A 16,891-nucleotide genomic window follows, 5' to 3' on the forward strand; every position below is an offset into this window, starting at 1 on the left:
TATGTGAAATCCAAAAAGTCAAATTCATAGAAGCAGAGAGTAGTAGGATGGTTACCAGGTGCTCAGGATTGTGAGATTAGGGAAACGTTGGTCAAAAAGCACAAAATTTCATCTAGGAGGAATACATTCAAGATTTATTGTACAGCATGGTGACTGTAGTGAATAACAATGTATTGTATACTTGAAAAGTGCTAAGAGAGGGGCCAGGCATGGTGGCTCATACCTGTAATCCCAGCACTTTGGAAGGCTGAGGCGGGTGGATCACTTGAGGTCATGAGTTCGAGAGCTGCCTGGCCAACATAGTGAAACCCTGTCTCTGTTAAAAATATAAAAATTAGCTGGGCATGGTGGCACTGCCTGTAATCCCAGCTACTTGGGAGGCTGAGGCAGGAGCATCACTTGAACCTGGGATGCGGAGGCTGGAGTGAGCCAAGATAGCACCACTGCACTCTAGCCTGGGTGACCAAGTGAGACTCTGTCTCAAAAAATAGAAAAAAAAATTGCTAAGACAGTAGTAGGTTTTAAGTGTTCTCATCACCAAATAAATGATAAATATGTGAGGTAATACATATATTAATTAGCTTGATTTTTTTTTTTTTTTTTTTTTAAGAAATGGGGTCTTGCTGTGTTTCCCAGGCTGGTCTCAAACTCCTGGGCTGGAGCAATCCTCCTGCCTTGGCCTCCCAAAGTGCTGAGATGACAGGTGTGAGCTACTGTGCTTGTCCCAATTAGCTTGATTTAGCTATTCCACAATGTATACATATTTTAAAACATCATGTTGTATACCATATATATATATACAATAATAAAAAGAGAGTTTGCAAAAATATTTTATCTACATCATGTTATAGCAGAGGACTTCCAGAATTTTTCAATTGCGATCATGGGTGAATTTATAAGTCTTATTTTTTTGAGACAGAGTCGAGACTCTTTCGCCCAGGCTGGAGTGCAGTGGCACAATCTTGGCTCACTGCAACCTCTGCCTTCCAGGTTCAAGCGATTCTCCTGCCTCAGCCTCCCGAGTAGCTGGGATTAAAGGCATGCGCTAGCACACCCAGCTAATTCTTGTATTTTTAGTAGAGATGGGGTTTCACCATGTTAGCCAGGCTGGTCTCGAACTCCATACCTCAAGTGATCCACCCGCCTCGGCCTTCCAAAGTGCTGAGATTACAGGTATGAGCCACCATGCCTGGCCCCTCTCTTAGCAATTTTCAAGTGTACAATACATTGTTATTTACTACAGTCACTGAGTAGCTTGGCCAAAGTCATGCCTGTTCTAGGCGGAGAAGCAGAATTCTAACCTGGGGCTGTCTGCAGTGAAAGTCCTGTGATTTCTCCAGATAGGTCAAATTAGCTTTGACATATATGAGTTATTGCTGCTGGTCTGATTGAGTAAGAAAGGGCTGTCATCTTAAGTACTAAATATGTTCACACCTTTTAAACAACCTCGTTGATAGTGTGTATCTTTTAGGTGTCTATTTTTCTGTCTTTGGGAATTTCACTGAAAACGACTCTCCCACTGTTTTACTTAGCCTCCTTTAGTAGCAGTTTTTATTGGGGGAATATCCCAGATATGGTTTTGCTGTGTCCCCATCCAAATCTCTTCTTGAATTATAGCTCCCACAATTCCCGTGTGTTGTGGGAAGGACCTGGTGGGAAGTAATTGAATCGTGGAGGTGGGCCTTTCCTGTGCTGTTCTCATGATAGTGAATAAGTCTCTCATGATCTGATGGTTTTATAAAGGGGAGTTTCCCTGCACACGCTGTCTTCTCTTGTCTGCCGCCATGTGAGATGTGCCTTTCACCTTCTGCCATGATTGGGAGGCCTCCCCAGCCACATGGAACTGTGAGTCCATTAAACCTCTTTCTTTTGTAAATTGCCCAGACATATCCAATTGCCATGCCAGTTGGGTATGTCGTTATCAACAGCTTGAAAATGGACTAATACAGTCCCTTTGTGGCAATAGGGTGTATCAGTTTCCCACTGCTGCTGTAATAATTTACCACAAACCCAGTGGCTTCAGACAACACAAATTCATCACCTGACCTCCAGTTCTGGAGAATAATTGCTCCCAGAGATGTCCACATCCTACTTCCCAAGACCCCTGAGGCGGTGACAGGGGAGCCTGTTCTGGAGGTTGGAAAGCTGAAGCGGATCTCCCAGGCTGAAATTCAGGTGTCAGCAGCTGCGCTTCTTCCTGGAGGCTCTTGGGGAGAATCTGTTTTCTTGTCTTTTCCAGCCTTGAGGGGCATCCATATGTCTTGGCTCATGGCCCTTCCTCCATGTCCAGAGCCATCAGGCTGGTGAGGTCTTCCTCACTCTGAACTTGACTCTCTGGCCTCCCTCTTCCACTTGTAACGACCCCTGTGGTTATGTTGAGCCTGCCTCGATAGTCTACTGTAATGCCCCTCCCCTGTCCCAGCCTCATGGGTCCTGGGAATTAGGATGTGGACATCTCTGGGAGCAATTATTCTCCCTACCACAGATTCATGTCCTTACCATATGAGAAAAACCTTCACTCTGTCCCAACATCTCCCAAAGCCTAAACCCATCACCCGTGGTGAAGCATCTCTACTGGGCGGGCGTTTCTATGTCTCTCTGTGTTTTTGGAAAAGTTCTTACAGGTCTGTAGTAAGAAATTCAAACAATATAAAATGTTACAGAGTGAAAAGTAAGTCTCACTCCCAACCCAGATTTTTTTTTTTTGAGGCGGTGTCTTGCTCTATCACCCAGGCTGCAGTGCGGTGGCGTGATCTCAGCTCACTCCAACCTCTGCCTCCCGGGTTCAAGTTATTCTCATGCCTCAGCCTTTGGAGTAGGTCGGATTACAGGTGTGCCCCACCACACCTGGTTAATTTTCGTATTTTTACAAAAATAGAGACAGAATTTTGCCATGTTGCCCAGGCTGATCTCAAACTCCTGGCCTCAGGTGATCTGCCCTCCTTGGCCTTCCAAAGTGCTGGCATTACAGGTGTGAGCCACCGCGCCTGGCCCATCCCAGATCTGTAGTCTTCCAGGTCTCTTTCCCAGAGGTGACAACAGTTATTATTTTGTGTACTATCACAGATGTTCTGTGCATATAGAAATGTGTGTTTATGGCTTTTGTTTTTGTGCAAGCATCTTTTGTTCACCAATATGCGTTTTTTTTTTGGCCAGTCTTTCTATGTGAGTACACATACACACACACACACACACACACACACACACACACAGAGCTCCAGAAAAAAGAGTTGGTCTTCACCAATGCACAAGTAAGTTGCTTCTCAAACTGTGCTACTTTTAGCAGCCTTGCTGGAGCCGTGTGTATTATTGTTGGGCTTAATATCTGGAGGCTGAATTCATAGCAGTGGAATTCTAGGGTGAGAGTGACCTAGATAGAGAGAAAGAAGGTGAGATCTGCTAATTTACATGACAAAAACAATTCAAAGGCCAGTAAAAGGAAAGATCAGTATCTTCTCCTTTAAATATCTTGATAGAAATAGCTTGTTTGAGAAATCTAACTGGGTGAACTCCAGTTAGATCTGGTCTGTTGGGTGATTTGTAGGCCATAGTCTCTCTGAAATTTTTAGGTGACCTTTGGGAGTCCTTTCGGGGAGTCGCTTTTGATAAGCACATCATTCAGCCTGAGATGGGCAGGGCTAATGCCCTGTCCTGGCCATCTGCGCTCATGAAATGTTCATCAAGGAAGCAGGGAGTGGACTCACACACTGCCTCCCATCCGCACAGGACGCGTCACTCGGAATATACATACTCCCTTTGCAAATTCTTTCCCACTTTATGCGCTCAGCATCTTGTGTTATTTTGGCCCTTATCCTAGTTGTGCCTGTCATAATTTATCATCCCTGCTGTACTGAACAGTTCTTGAGGATATTATCAAGGTTGTCTGTACCTCTCTCTCCCCTGTTGTTGTCCCAAGCTAGCACGGTGCCTGTTGGTGTTGATGAACAATAGGACTCAGTTTGGAGAGCCCTTTTTTTGTCATGAATTTTGATGATGCCAGATTAGCCCATTTCCTAGGAATGATAAGCTTGGCTTTGATTGATAGATGAGGCTAACAATATTTTTTATTTGCTAAAGTTTAAAATGAATTAATTGAAAGATAGCCCTGACGACAGTGGTTGGGGCCTCCCGTGATTCCTCTTGGTGTTGTGTTTATTGTAGTGTTACCTATTCTGCTATCCAGGAGAGGTGGATGCAGCTAAACTTACAGCAACACACAGCTCCGGCGATCTGGGAACTTCAGTGTTTAAGATCCTTGCTTGGGAATGGTTGGTGAAGGCTGTTTTTAGGGCTAAATTCTGCTTTGTGACTGTCATCGTTTTGCAGGCCACCGAATCCCTTTTGGAGTCATCTTTGGTGGAACTGATGTAAATGAAGATGCCAACCAGGCAGAAAAAAACACAGTCATGGGCAGAGTTCTTGAGGAAGCCAGGTAATACCTGCGAGAATTTCATCCATGCCAAACATTTAAACTGTGTGAATTGAATTAATTGAAACCAAAGACCGAGGGCACCAATTGCCGGGAAGGTTTACATCTTAGCACTTAAAACCAATTTCATGTAACCTTTTCTTTCATTTGGTACATTATTATTTGGCCACAAATAGTCATTGCTAACAGGTTATTGCACTTAAGTCTTCAACTACAGTTAATATTAGATAAGCCTCTTTAGAATGGTCTGCATGGAGCCAGGCATAGTGAGGCACGCCTGTGGTCCCAGCTGTTTGGGAGGCTGAGGCAGGAGGATCACTTGGTAGTGAGGCACGCCTGTGGTCCCAGCTGCTTGGGAGACTGAGGCAGGAGGATTGCTGGAGCCCAGGAGCCCAAGGCTACAGTGTGCTATGGTTGCAATCCAGCCTGAGTGGTAGAGCAAAGCCCTCTTTTCAAAAAACAATTGTTCTGGATGTAGAAAACACGAATCACAGGCAAACTCCAGCCTTAGCAGCACACAAATTAGGATCTAGTTTGCATCAGGTTTGCCCAAGTAGACTATCTTTGGCATGGGTCTTATCTATGTGGATTTCTGAGCTATATATGCCATTTGCAAGAAGGGTCACCAACAGGATTTCTAAACTGTGGCTCAGGCCTTTTCCTTGGGTATGGCCCTCTAGCTGTCCCAGGGACCTGAGAGGTAGCTGCTGTGAGAACAGCTCTACATGCTGTAAGTGGGGCTTCTTACAGGGTTCACTGTGATAATCCTGGGGGCTGCCCTGCACGTCTCTGATCCCAGATACTGATCATGGGCAGCAGCCTCCAGGTACCACAACTACCTTAGTATGTCTCCCTATAATTCTAATGCCCCCAGGGTGGGGGAAGTTATTATCCCCAGTTGAGAATTCCTTCCAGCGCTGTACTTCCCAACTTTTCCATGTCAATGTGGTGAAAGGAGGTTCATCGGAGGCTGTTGTTCTGGACCAGCCCCCGCACTGTCCCCCAGCGGACTAGCCCAAGACAGAAAGGAGTCACTTGTGCTGAGCGCTATGTAATCAAACTGAACTTTGAAATGGGTCAGCCTTCTTTCTCTCTTCTCTTCTCTTTTCCTGACAGAGTCTCATTCCGTTGCCCAGGCTGGAGCGCAATGGCGCGATCTTGGCTCACTGCAACCTCAGCCTCCCGGATTCAGGCGATTCTTGTGCCTCAGGCTCCCGAGTAACTGGGATTATGGGCGCCTGCCACCACAGTCGGCTAATTTTTGTATTTTTAGTAGAGACGGGGTTTCACCATTTTGCCAGGCTGGTCTCAAACTCCTGGCCTCAAGCGATCCACCTGCCTCGGCCTCCCAAAGTGCTGGGATTACGGGCATGAGATACCGTGCCCAGCCTGAAATGGGCCAGTTTTCTAAAAGGCAAGAAATTCCAGGCAACTTCAGTCAGCAGAATAGGGAAGTCTTCTCTGCTTTAACCCTGTAGGGAAAGTAACTCTGAAATGCCCCATCTGCTTTTTGTTTTCTGTGTCTGCTTTCTTCACCCCTTGTCTGTCTGTAAAACACGCCTTCTCTGCGCAGCTCATCAGAACACTCATTCTGTTTTGTAGAATGAGGTGCTGCCCAATTCTAGAATTGCTAATAAAGGCCCATTATAATCTTTGAACTCAATTTGTTGTCATTGTGTCTTTTGACAAGGCATACTTAGAAAATTATCATATTTGTATAGCAATTTAAAGTGGATTAAAAGCCTTGATTAAAAAAATCACTCCCATTTCTTTGTCTAACAAATAACAATAATAAGAATTAAAATAATGATAAAATCAGGCCGGGCACAGTGACTCAGGCCTGTAATCCCAGCACTTTGGGAGGCCTGAGGCAGGTGGATCACTTGAGGTCAGGAGTTAGAGACCAGCCTGGCCAACACGGAGAAACCCCATCTCTATTAAAAATACAAAAATTAGCTGGGTGTGGTGGTGGGTACCTGTAATTCCGGCTACTTGGGAGGCTGAGGCAGAAGAATCACTTTAACCTAGGAGGTGGCCAGGTGCGGTGGCTCACACATGTAATCCCAGCATTTTGGGAGACTGAGGCAGGTGGATCACCTGAGGTCAGGAGTTCGAGACCAGCCTGGACAACATGGTGAAACTCCATCTCTACTAAAAATACAAAAATTAGCCGGACATGGTGGCCTGTGCCTGTAGTTCCAGCTACTTGAGAGGCTGAGGCAGAAGACTTACTTGAACTCGGGAGGCAGAGGTTGCAGTGAGCTGAGATCGTGCCATTGCACTCCAGCCTGGGAGACAGAGCATGATTCCATCTCAAAAACAAACAACAGCAACAACAACAAAAGAACCCGGGAAGTGGTGGTTGCAGTAAGCCAAGATGTTGCCATTGCACTCTAGCCTGGGTGACAGAGTGAGACTGTCTCAAAAAAAAAAAAAAAATTTTAATTAATTAAAAAAATAAAAAATTAAATAAAATAATGATAAAAGCAATATGAATCTTCCATGATCATATGAAAATTGTGAAAAAAAGCGGAAATTAAATCAAAAGAACTACCTATACATGCATACCCAAAACAAAGAACTTTTCTGATCAGTCATGAGGTGCTCAGTGGGCTTCCTCGGGGTTTGGCTGGACAGTCAAGGGGGTTCTGTGCAGTTTGTCCTCCCACATGTTCACTGGCTGCTGGCGTTAGAAGAAAGCTTCACCTGTGTCTAGAATAACCCTGAAACCACAGTTTACAGTTGGCCCAACAAGTACTGCCTAACTATCCCTTCGACCCTTTTAAATCTTTGAATCATTGTAGAAAACAAAACAAAGCAAAACTGGTAATTGATTTTATCCCAATAAATCACCAGCCATTAATTTTCTGTGGCTCACCTCATGGCTGGGAAGCTCTGGCCAGGGAATTTGGGACACTTCAAGTCTTTATGTAGCTGGATCACCCTATTCCATACTGGGGACAGCATTCAAAGTTCTGTCGGGAGCCTCAGATTCCTTGTTTGGTAATGTAGGTGTCAGTCTCGCTTCTGAAAACCAGGGTTACTGAGAGGTATCACTGCATTTAGGACCCTAGTCCTTCCTGAGGACCCCGATCGTATGTCGTGGCAATGCAAATGTGGACCCAAAAAACCTGAGACAGGTCTCAGTTACTATTCAGAAAGTTTATTTTGCCAACGTCGAAGACACGCACTCATGACCCAGCCTCAGGAGGTCCTGATGACACGTGCCCAAGGTGGTCAGGCACAGGTTGGTTTTCTACATCTTAGGGAGATGTGAGACGTCAATCAATATATGTAGGAGGTACACTGGTTCGGTCTGGAAAGGCGGGACAACAGGAAGCAAAGGCAGGAAGACTCAAAGCAGGGAGGGGTTTTCCAGGTCACTGGTAGGTGACAGACAAAAGGTTGCATTCTTTTGCATTTCTGATTGGCCTTTCCCAAGGAAGCAATCAGATATCCATTTATCTCAGTGAGCAGAGGGGTGACTTTGAATAGAATGGGAGGCAGGTTTACCCTTAGCAGTTCCCAGCTTGACTTTTCCCTTTAGCTTCGTGATTTGGGGGCCCAAGATATTTTCCTTTCACACCACCTTATCATAATAGAGAGCACACGTGTGCGTGTGCATGTGTGTGCGTGTGTGTGTTACAATAAAAAAAGACATTAAAACACATCGGGGTTACCTTGAAAGGGGATCTTTTATTACAGGTTTTCTTATTGCTGTTGTTCTTTCACTCTGCAAATTCATTACCTTTAGATTCCTGTAGTTGGTAATGCACTGCCTTACGGAAGAAAAACAATTCTGTTTACTAGAAACAACATTGAATGAATCCATCTTACAGTATTATTATTAGTATTATTTATTTCATTGTTATTAAAGCAAACACGGATTTCTATTTTGGGGGGTTATTGATCGAGGTTAGTGGGCAGGAAAGCTGCATGGATCAGATTCTTTGTCCAGTACAATATAGCACACGTTTCTGTAAAAGAAAGTATTGAACTTGTCTAGCTTTATAATGAGTATTTCATTTTTAATCAAATGTTTTTAAATAGTTACATTTTTCCTATAGGGTCTATTTTTGAAGTTTTTTTAGTATTTAAATTTTTTTTCTATATTATATAGTATTCAAACTTACCTTAGCTTCAGCTTTTTGGCTTATAAATATTATAATGTAATAAGTACTTGATAATTACATTATCAATATCAAAACTAAATGAAGAGTATGTGAAACCTATGGAAATTGTTTGGTGAAGGATCATCCAGGTACGTATTAGAAGAAAATATTCTTGGCCAGGCGTGGTGGCTAACGCCTGTAATCCCAGCACTTTGAGAGGCCGAAGCGGGTGGATCACTGAGGTCAGGAGTTTGAGACCAGCCTGGCCAACATGGGGAAACTCCATCTTCACTAAAAATACAAAAATTAGCTGGGCATGGTGACACATGCCTGTAATCCCAGCTACTCAGGAGGCTGAGGCAAGAGAATCGCTTGAACTGAGAGGCAGGGGTTGAAGTGAGCTGAGATCTCGCCATTGCACTGCAGCCTGGGTGAAAGAGGGATACTCTGTCTCAAAAAAAAAAAGAAAGAAAAGAAAAAATTATCGTCAAGCAAATGAGCAAAAGAGAGTTTGTATAAAATGAAACACCTCAAAAATAGCCTCATAAATAGGAAATCTATAGCACACGATAGGTTAAACGAGGTGAATTTGCTGTTTTGTAGGCATAAAATGGCTGAATATTGGTAGTTTCATAAGTTTTAAGCTATAGATATTTAAGCCCAAAGATTTTTTTACAAAAAAAATCACATGTGAAAGTGAGTAAATCTATTTCAAAATGGCAATGTTCAACTAAAAATGCAAAAATGGTAGCTTTATATTTTTCATAAGAAATGTGGTTTTTTAATTTAATTGAATTTTATTGTTTTTTTTTTGGACACAGAGTCTTACTCTGTCGCCCAGGCTGGAGTGCAGTGGTGCAATCTGAGCTCACTGCAACCTCCACCTCCTGGGTTCAGGCGATTCACCTGCCTCAGCCTCGTCAGTAGCTGGGACTACAGGGGTGCACCACCACGCCTGGCTAATTTTTGTATTTTTAGTGAAGATGGAGTTTCTCTGTGTTGGCCAGGCTGGTCTCGAACTCCTGACCACAGTGATCCACCTTCCTCGGCCTCCCAAAGTATTGGGATTACAGGTGTGAGCCATCACGCCCCACTAATTGTTCAATTCTTAAGTTTCTCAGTTTTGAAGTTTCCCAGCAAAGGAAGGTTTACACACTCTCCTGAAGGGCCCATTGTCAGGCAATTGTTATTTAGCTACTTTTCTTTCTTTTTTATCTTATTTTCACAGGATAAAGTCTATTCCCCCAGATACAGTTTCCTTGCACCTCTTGTTAGTTTTCAGAGCAAATGGAGAGCTTCTCATAACTGAGGCCAGCAGAACAACCCGTGCTGGGCTCGAGCCTCCTTCCGCGTCAGCACTGTATGGTGCTTGGATTATGAAAGTGGGCCTCGGTGGGAAGTCCAGCGTGAGATCCTCTCCGTCCGTCTTTCCTTACTTCTCCCTTCAGTAGGCGACCTGTGATGGAATGTGCCTCGACTGGTGACAGGGTTGTAGAGGAGGCAGAAAGGAAAGCTCGGGGCAGACACAGGCAGGGGAAGTGGGGCCTTCTGGAGGAAGAATCTGCCATTTTTGGGTCCTGCTGCAGGGAAGGAATCATCCTTTCCTGGTTCTCATCTTCAGTAATTATTCCTGTGGTGTTTGCCTGACGGTGATTTTTCCATTTGCACTGCGTTTTGTTTATTAACTGGAATTCTACCTTACGGAAGACTTTCCTCTTTGATCCCATTTACTTATTTGATTATTTATTTGTTATTCAGTATGGACTCGTGGGGGCTGGGCATGGTGGCTCATGGCTGTAATCCCAGCACTTTGGGAGGTTGAGTTGGGTGGATCACTTGAGGCCAGGAGTTCGAGACCAGCCTGGCCAACATGGTGAACCCTCATCTCTACTAAAAATACAGAAAAAAAAAATTAGCCGAGCATGGTGGTGCGTGCCTGTAATCCTAGCTACTCAGGAGGCTGAGGCAGGAGAGTTGCTTGAACCCAGGAGGCGGAGGTTACAGTGAGCTGAGACTGTGCCACTGCACTCCAACCTGGGTAACAGAGCAAGACTCCATCTCAAAATAAATAATAAATAAATATATAAAAAAATTATATATATATATATATCTATATATATATATATAACATGGACTCATAGATATTTATTTTATTTCCCTTTACAGGTTATCTGTTACTATTTTTGTTTATTCGGTTGCTCAAATTGCCCCAGATTTGCCCACAGGAGATGCTTTGAGCTGATGCCTGTGTTCTTTTGACATGCTCTCATCATTCATCGTTTTCTGAGCACTTTTCTACTTTCTGGCATTGTAAAATGTCCCTGATTCATCTCCTGTCTACCTTGTCCTACTTCTGGAAATGGCTATTTCTCAAAGGAGTCCTGGTTCCTTTATAATTTTTTTTTGTCTTTTTAGAGAATATTATTTAGAAACTAAGATCTGTGCTTATTGCTTACTCAGTGTCCTTGCTTGTAACCCCTCTTAGAGCTTGGAAATGTATGTATGTATATATGCACATATACAACTATATGTATTTTTATTTCATCACTAGAAGTATGGTTCTCATTATTTGACATTGGTATGAAGCTTAGGGTTTGTATTAGGCATCCGAATGGAGGTATGAAGTAGGTAGAAGTCTGGGCAAGTTAGGGGAGGGGTCGGGAGTTTGTTGGTCAATATACAGAAGCTAATTTTTTTTTTTTTTTTTTTGAGGCAGAGTCTCGCTCTGTCACCCAGGCTGGAGTGCAATGGCACAATGTTGACTCATCGCAACCTCCGCCTCCTGGGTTCAAGCTATTCTCCTGCCTCAGCCTTCTGAGTAGCTGGGATTACAGGCATGCACCACCACGCCGGGCTAATTTCGTAATTTTAGTAGAGAACGGGGTTTCTCAATGTTGGTCAGGCTGGTCTCTCAAACTCCCAACCTCAGGTGATCCTCCCGCCTCGGCCTCCCAAAGTGCTGAGATTACAGGCGTGAACCACCGCTTCCGGCCTTACAGATGCTATTGAAACCTGGAAACTGGTGAGATCACCAAAGGAGTAAGTGCAGATAGAGAAGAGAAGCCCAAGAACTGAGTCTTGGAGCAGCCCATTTTTGAGAAATCAGAGAGAGGAATTAGTGAGACTGAGATTGAGTGGCCGGTTCGATGAAACGGAATGGTATGGTGGAAACCAATGAAGAAGCATTTCAAGCAGGAAGGAGAGAGCGTATGTGCCTGTTGCTATTGATAGGTCAAGTAAGATGAAGACTGAGGACCGGACCATTCAGCTTACCAGCATGGAGGTCCTTAGTGACCTTGAGCACAGTTTCAATGGTGCAGTCAGGGGAGCTGCCTGGAGTGGTTTAAATGAGAAGAGAGGCATTGGAGGTGTTGAGTCAAGGTAACACCAGGGCTTTTTTTGTCAAGGAGAAAAGAGAAAAAGGACAATAATTGAAGCAGGGACTGTGGGATTAAGAGAGTAGTTTTTATAATGAGTAGAGGAGAAAATAATGATGTAGGAGAAAGATAGGAGGATATATATTATCTACAGGGAGTCTTGAAAGATTGAAAGTCCTGACTTTATAAAATATTTTGTTAAGAATTTTCTTTCTAACTAAAAAAATGGCTGTCCCAATGCAATGTGGAAATTTTGAAAAGTACTGAAGAAGCCAGGGAAAAGCAAATTACCAATTTTTTTTTTGTACTTCATGTGTACTTTAACCATGACTAGCTTTTTGGTAGGTGATCTTTTAATTACTTACATTTGTATGTCTGTGACTATATTTTCATTGTTATTATTTTTGAAAATTTGGGCTGAATGACACATACTATTTTTTTTTTTTTTTTTTTTTTTTTTTGAGACAGAGTCTTGTTCTGTCCCCAGGCTGGAGTGCAGTGGCATGATCTTGGCTCACTGCAACCTCCGCCTCCCAGGTTCAAGCGATCCCCCTGCCTCAGCCTACCGAGTAGCTGGGATTACAGGCATGCACCACCACGCCCAGCTACAGTTTTGATAATTTTAAGGTTCCAAACATGGTTTTAATGGCTGCATAGAATTCTATCATAAATTCTGTAAACGATTCTTTGAGATTGGGCATTTATATCTTTATTATAAACAACACCACAGGGAAAAATCTGTTTCTGTCTTTGTGTACTTGTCTGATTGTATCTTTAGGTTGAATTCATAGAGGTAGAATTGCAAGGTCTAACGCTACGAACATGTGAATATATTGATGCAGTTTCTCAAATTTCTCTTCAGAAAGAATATTTGCATTTTAATTCACCAAGTGGGTGTATGTTTTCATTTTCTCACCTTTGTCAACATTGGGCATTTTTATTTTTAAAACTGCCAATCTTATATGTGATGCAATTCTTTCCTATTGTTCCAATTAGATTTATTTTGTTATTGGAGAAATTTCACTTTTCCTCACATTTTATGGTCCCTTATATTTGCTCTCACGTGAATGTCCCATTTTTCCCATCCCTTTTTGCCCCTTGGGATGTTTGGCTTCCTTGTTACTTTCGAAGAGCTCCTGAGCAAGGATATTATTCCTCTTTTCTCCATGTCAATTGCACATGTGTCTTCCAAATTGTTATTTTTGTTTTAATTTGTGGTATTTCAGTAGTTTTTCAATTTTAATATAATCAAAGCTTTTTTATCTTTAGAATTAATTTCATAGCTTTTTTCTTTCTCCTTTTCATACCCTGCCTGTGGTATCCAATAATGTCATAGCTTTTTATGCTCAGAAAACCTTTCCCAGGCTGAGGCCAGCTGCTTGTTCACTGATATCATTCCAGACTTCTCTCGTAGTCTTACCTTTTTTTACTTAGCTCCTGAACCACCTTTTTAATATGTGATATAAGGTAGGAAACTAACTTTTTCCATGTATTTAACCACTTCTCTAACTTTATGCTATGTCAAATTCTTTTTTTTTCTTTTATTGAGACAGAGTCTCGCTCTGTTGCCCAGGCTGGAGTGCAGTGGCACGATCTCGGCTCACTGCAAGCTCCACCTCCTGGGTTCATGCCATCCTCCTGCCTCAGCCTCCCGAGTAGCTGGGACTACAGGCACCTGCCACCACGCCTGGCTAATTTGTATTTTTAGTAGAGACGGGGTTTCACCGTGTTAGCCAGGATGGTCTCGATCTCCTGACCTTGTGATCCGCCCGCCTTGGACTCCTAAAGTGCTGGGATTACAGGTGTGAGCCACCAGGCCTGGCCTATGCTATGTCAAATTCTTAAATGTATTTGGGTCTGTTTCTGGCCTTGTATTTGGTTTTGATCTTTCTATCTTTTTTTCACTGCCAAGACTGTTTTAATTGTTATATTTTTAATATGTTTTGATATCTGTTAATACACATCTCATCTTTGAATTCTTCTTCTTCTTCCTCTTCCTCTTCTTCTTCTTCCTTTTCCTTCTTCCTTTCTTCTTTCTTCTTCCTCTGTCACCCAAGCTGGAGTGCAGTGGCACAATCATGGCTCACTGCAGCCTCGACATCCCAGGCTCAAGCGATTCTCCTGCCTCAGCCTCCTGAGTAGCTGGGACTGCAAGTGTGCTCAACTATGCCCAGCTAATTACAAAAATGTTTCCTGTAGAGATGGGGGTCTCCCTATGTTGCCCAGGCTGGTCTTGAATGCCTGGGCTCAAGTGATCTTCCTGCCTCAGCCTCCCAAAGTATTGGGAGATTACAAGTGTGAGCCACTGTGCCTGGCCTGAATTCTTTATCAAAATTTTCTGATTGTTTGTCACCGAATTAATTATATGTATAGGTAAACTTTAAAATTATTTTGTCAAATTTCAATAGAAATCCACTTCTGGATTTTATTTGAATTATTGATTTTGTCACGTAATTTGGTAAAAATGGACGTTTTGATAGTATTGGAGCTTCCCATCTAAGAATGTGCTCCACATTTCCATGAAAAAGTATCTCTTAATATTCCTGCACTTCATGGCAAACATAATGTTAATAAATAGATTACCTTGTTTTCTTAGTTTTGAGATCCCTTGTGCATTTCCTAAAGAAGCAATTGAAAGGAGGGAGATGATAACAGTGAGCACCCATGTGCATTCAGTAAATTGTGATTGTGTCCCCATAGTCTTCCCTTGGCAGAGCTAGTGGAGTGGACAGGCTGCCCTTGAATGGTCAGGGTGGATTAACCAAGCAAGTTCCTTGCTTCTCTCCTGCATCTTGATTTCTTGCTTTTGATTTTATCCCTGCCTCTCTGAACTTGCGTGGAAGGAAGAGAAAAAATAGGAGTTTTGAGCTTCGTTTGGTTTACTTCTTGCATATAAAACTTTTTTTTGATGTGAGTTGAGATTAAACCTAATGGCCAATGACCACAAGTAATAAAGATTGATTGCATTTTACATTTAGTGTCTCACGTTGTCTCTCATAATTTGTTCCAAAGAGCTGTTTCATAGTTCTTTTAATTGAATTCTGGCCTAATTGTTTCTATTATTTTTGTTCATTTACTAGATTTGCTGTCGCTTTCACAGAGTCAATGAAGGAAATGGCACAAGCGCAGTGGGTATGTGTTTATCTGGTGTTGTTATTTTGGTTGTGCTGATGAAATTGCAGAATTCGAGAACTGAAAGGCAGCCTTACTGAGCTGACAGTGTTCCCATGGACAGTGCCTGTTGCGGCCACAATAGTGTATTATGTTTCCCATAGATCGATTTTGTATGTGTAGATGCACCTAAAACGTCCCTGATATTTTTTGATGTTGTTATTGAACGACAAAAGTAGCCCAGTAATGGTTGTCTGTTGTTGTTGTTGTTTTGTTGTTGTTGTTTTTTTTTTTTTTTTTTGAGATGGAGTCTTGCTCTGTCACCTAGGCTGGAGTGCAATGGCGTGATCTCAGCTCACTGCAACTTCCACCTCCCGGGTTCAAGCAATTCTCCTGCCTGAGCCTCCTGAGTAGCTGGGATTTCAGGTGCACACCACCACACCCAGCTAATTTTTTTGTATTTTTAGTAGAGATGGGATTTCACCATGTTGGTCAGGCTGGTTTCGAACTACTGACCTCAAATGATCTGCCCGCCTCAGCCTCCCAAAGTGCTGGGATTACAGGCATGAGCCACCGAACCTGGCCCTGTTTTCTTTCTATGTTCTCAGATGGGGTGATTTATCAGCTGCACTATAAATGTTGCAGCAACCTTGTATACATGAGAGTAACAATCTCTTAGGTGACAGAGGTAGTTTCCTGGGTTGGACCGTTTATTAGAAGAGCTTTAAACAGTCGAGAGTTTGTAGATCCACAAGTTAGTTCATTTATTGACTTTGTATTCATGATGACTTAGAGGGCTGGTGTATGAGCTGGTGGGAGCTTAACTGAATTCCCAGTAAGGAGCTATGTGAACGCACCATAGAGCTGGTGCCTGCAAAACTAAAGAAAAAAACCAAAGGTCAGTTTCCCTTTGGTGGGCGAGGCTGCTGTCTCTGGCGGTGGGAACTGCATTGAGCCTGCTCCACCAGCATTCATCCGCTGTGCACAATGTGCATTTCCTGATCATTTGCAGGCGTTATTCCTGTTGGTTGGGAGGATCAAGGAACAGGGCTTATGCCCTGATCATTTGCAGGCTCTGCCCATTCTTTATGGAATTGCAATTTGCAAAATGGTGGTACTTGGAAACTGCTGCACTGGGACAAGGGCAGAACCCAGTCATCTGTGGTCTCTTCCGAAAGCTCGGGATGCTAGACATATGTGAATGTGAAGTTGCACACGCCCTGACTGCCCATAGTCTTACTCTTTATATCAGACTTTTCCCAGGCAGAGCATGGAGGTTATATTTCCTAGTGCAATTTAATGACTTGTCAATCTCAGTATTAGAAAACCCAACAGGCATCCTGGTTTCCAGTTTTATTGTAATACCTAACTTTTTTTTTTTTTTTTGAGACAGAGTCTCACTCTGTCACCCAGGCTAGAGTGTAATAGTGCTATCTCAGCTCACTGCAACCTCTGCCCCCCAGGTTCAAGCGATTCTGTTGCCTCAGCCTCCTGAGTAGCTGGGACGACAGGCATGTGCCACCACACCCGGCTAATTTTTGTATTTTTAGTAGAGACGTGGTTTCACCATGTTGGCCAGGCTGGTCTCAAATGCCTGACCTCAAGTGATCCACCCACCTCAGCCTCCCAAAGTGTTGGGGCTACAGGTGTGAGCCACTGCACCTGGCCTACCTGTTGGACTATCTATCTGCCTTCTTAAGGTAGTTTTCAAACCAGTGGTTACCAAAATGGGGTCCCTGGACCTCTGAGATTCCCTGGGACTCTTTCAGGGCCTCCGCCAAGTCAAGCTTTTTCTAAATAATAATGCAAAGCCTTTTCTTTTGGCTTTTCTCAGGGTTTAAAATTCAGTGATGAGTAAAATG

General features: G+C 43.1%; 1 protein-coding gene across 9 annotated transcripts in view; it reads left to right on the forward strand.

Moving 5' to 3' along the window:
* The window catches only part of GLT1D1 (glycosyltransferase 1 domain containing 1), a 131,088-nt gene that overhangs the window by 30,921 nt on the left and 83,276 nt on the right, over positions 1-16,891 (forward strand). For 7 of the 9 annotated variants that reach the window (XR_008538604.2, XM_016924622.4, XM_016924623.4 and 4 more), the window contains 2 exons: positions 4,327-4,432; positions 14,999-15,050. Coding sequence is in view for 8 of the 9 variants with exons in the window: in XM_016924622.4 (XP_016780111.1) it covers positions 4,327-4,432; positions 14,999-15,050 (158 nt within the window). In the remaining variant the exon portion in view is untranslated. The remainder of the gene's footprint in view (positions 1-4,326; positions 4,433-14,998; positions 15,051-16,891) is intronic. The other 2 variants (XM_054664715.2, XM_054664714.2) reach the window with 1 other exon arrangement.

Source organism: Pan troglodytes, chromosome 10 (genome assembly GCF_028858775.2).
Source record: "Pan troglodytes isolate AG18354 chromosome 10, NHGRI_mPanTro3-v2.0_pri, whole genome shotgun sequence".
In the NCBI taxonomy this organism is placed as follows: Eukaryota; Metazoa; Chordata; class Mammalia; order Primates; family Hominidae; genus Pan; species Pan troglodytes.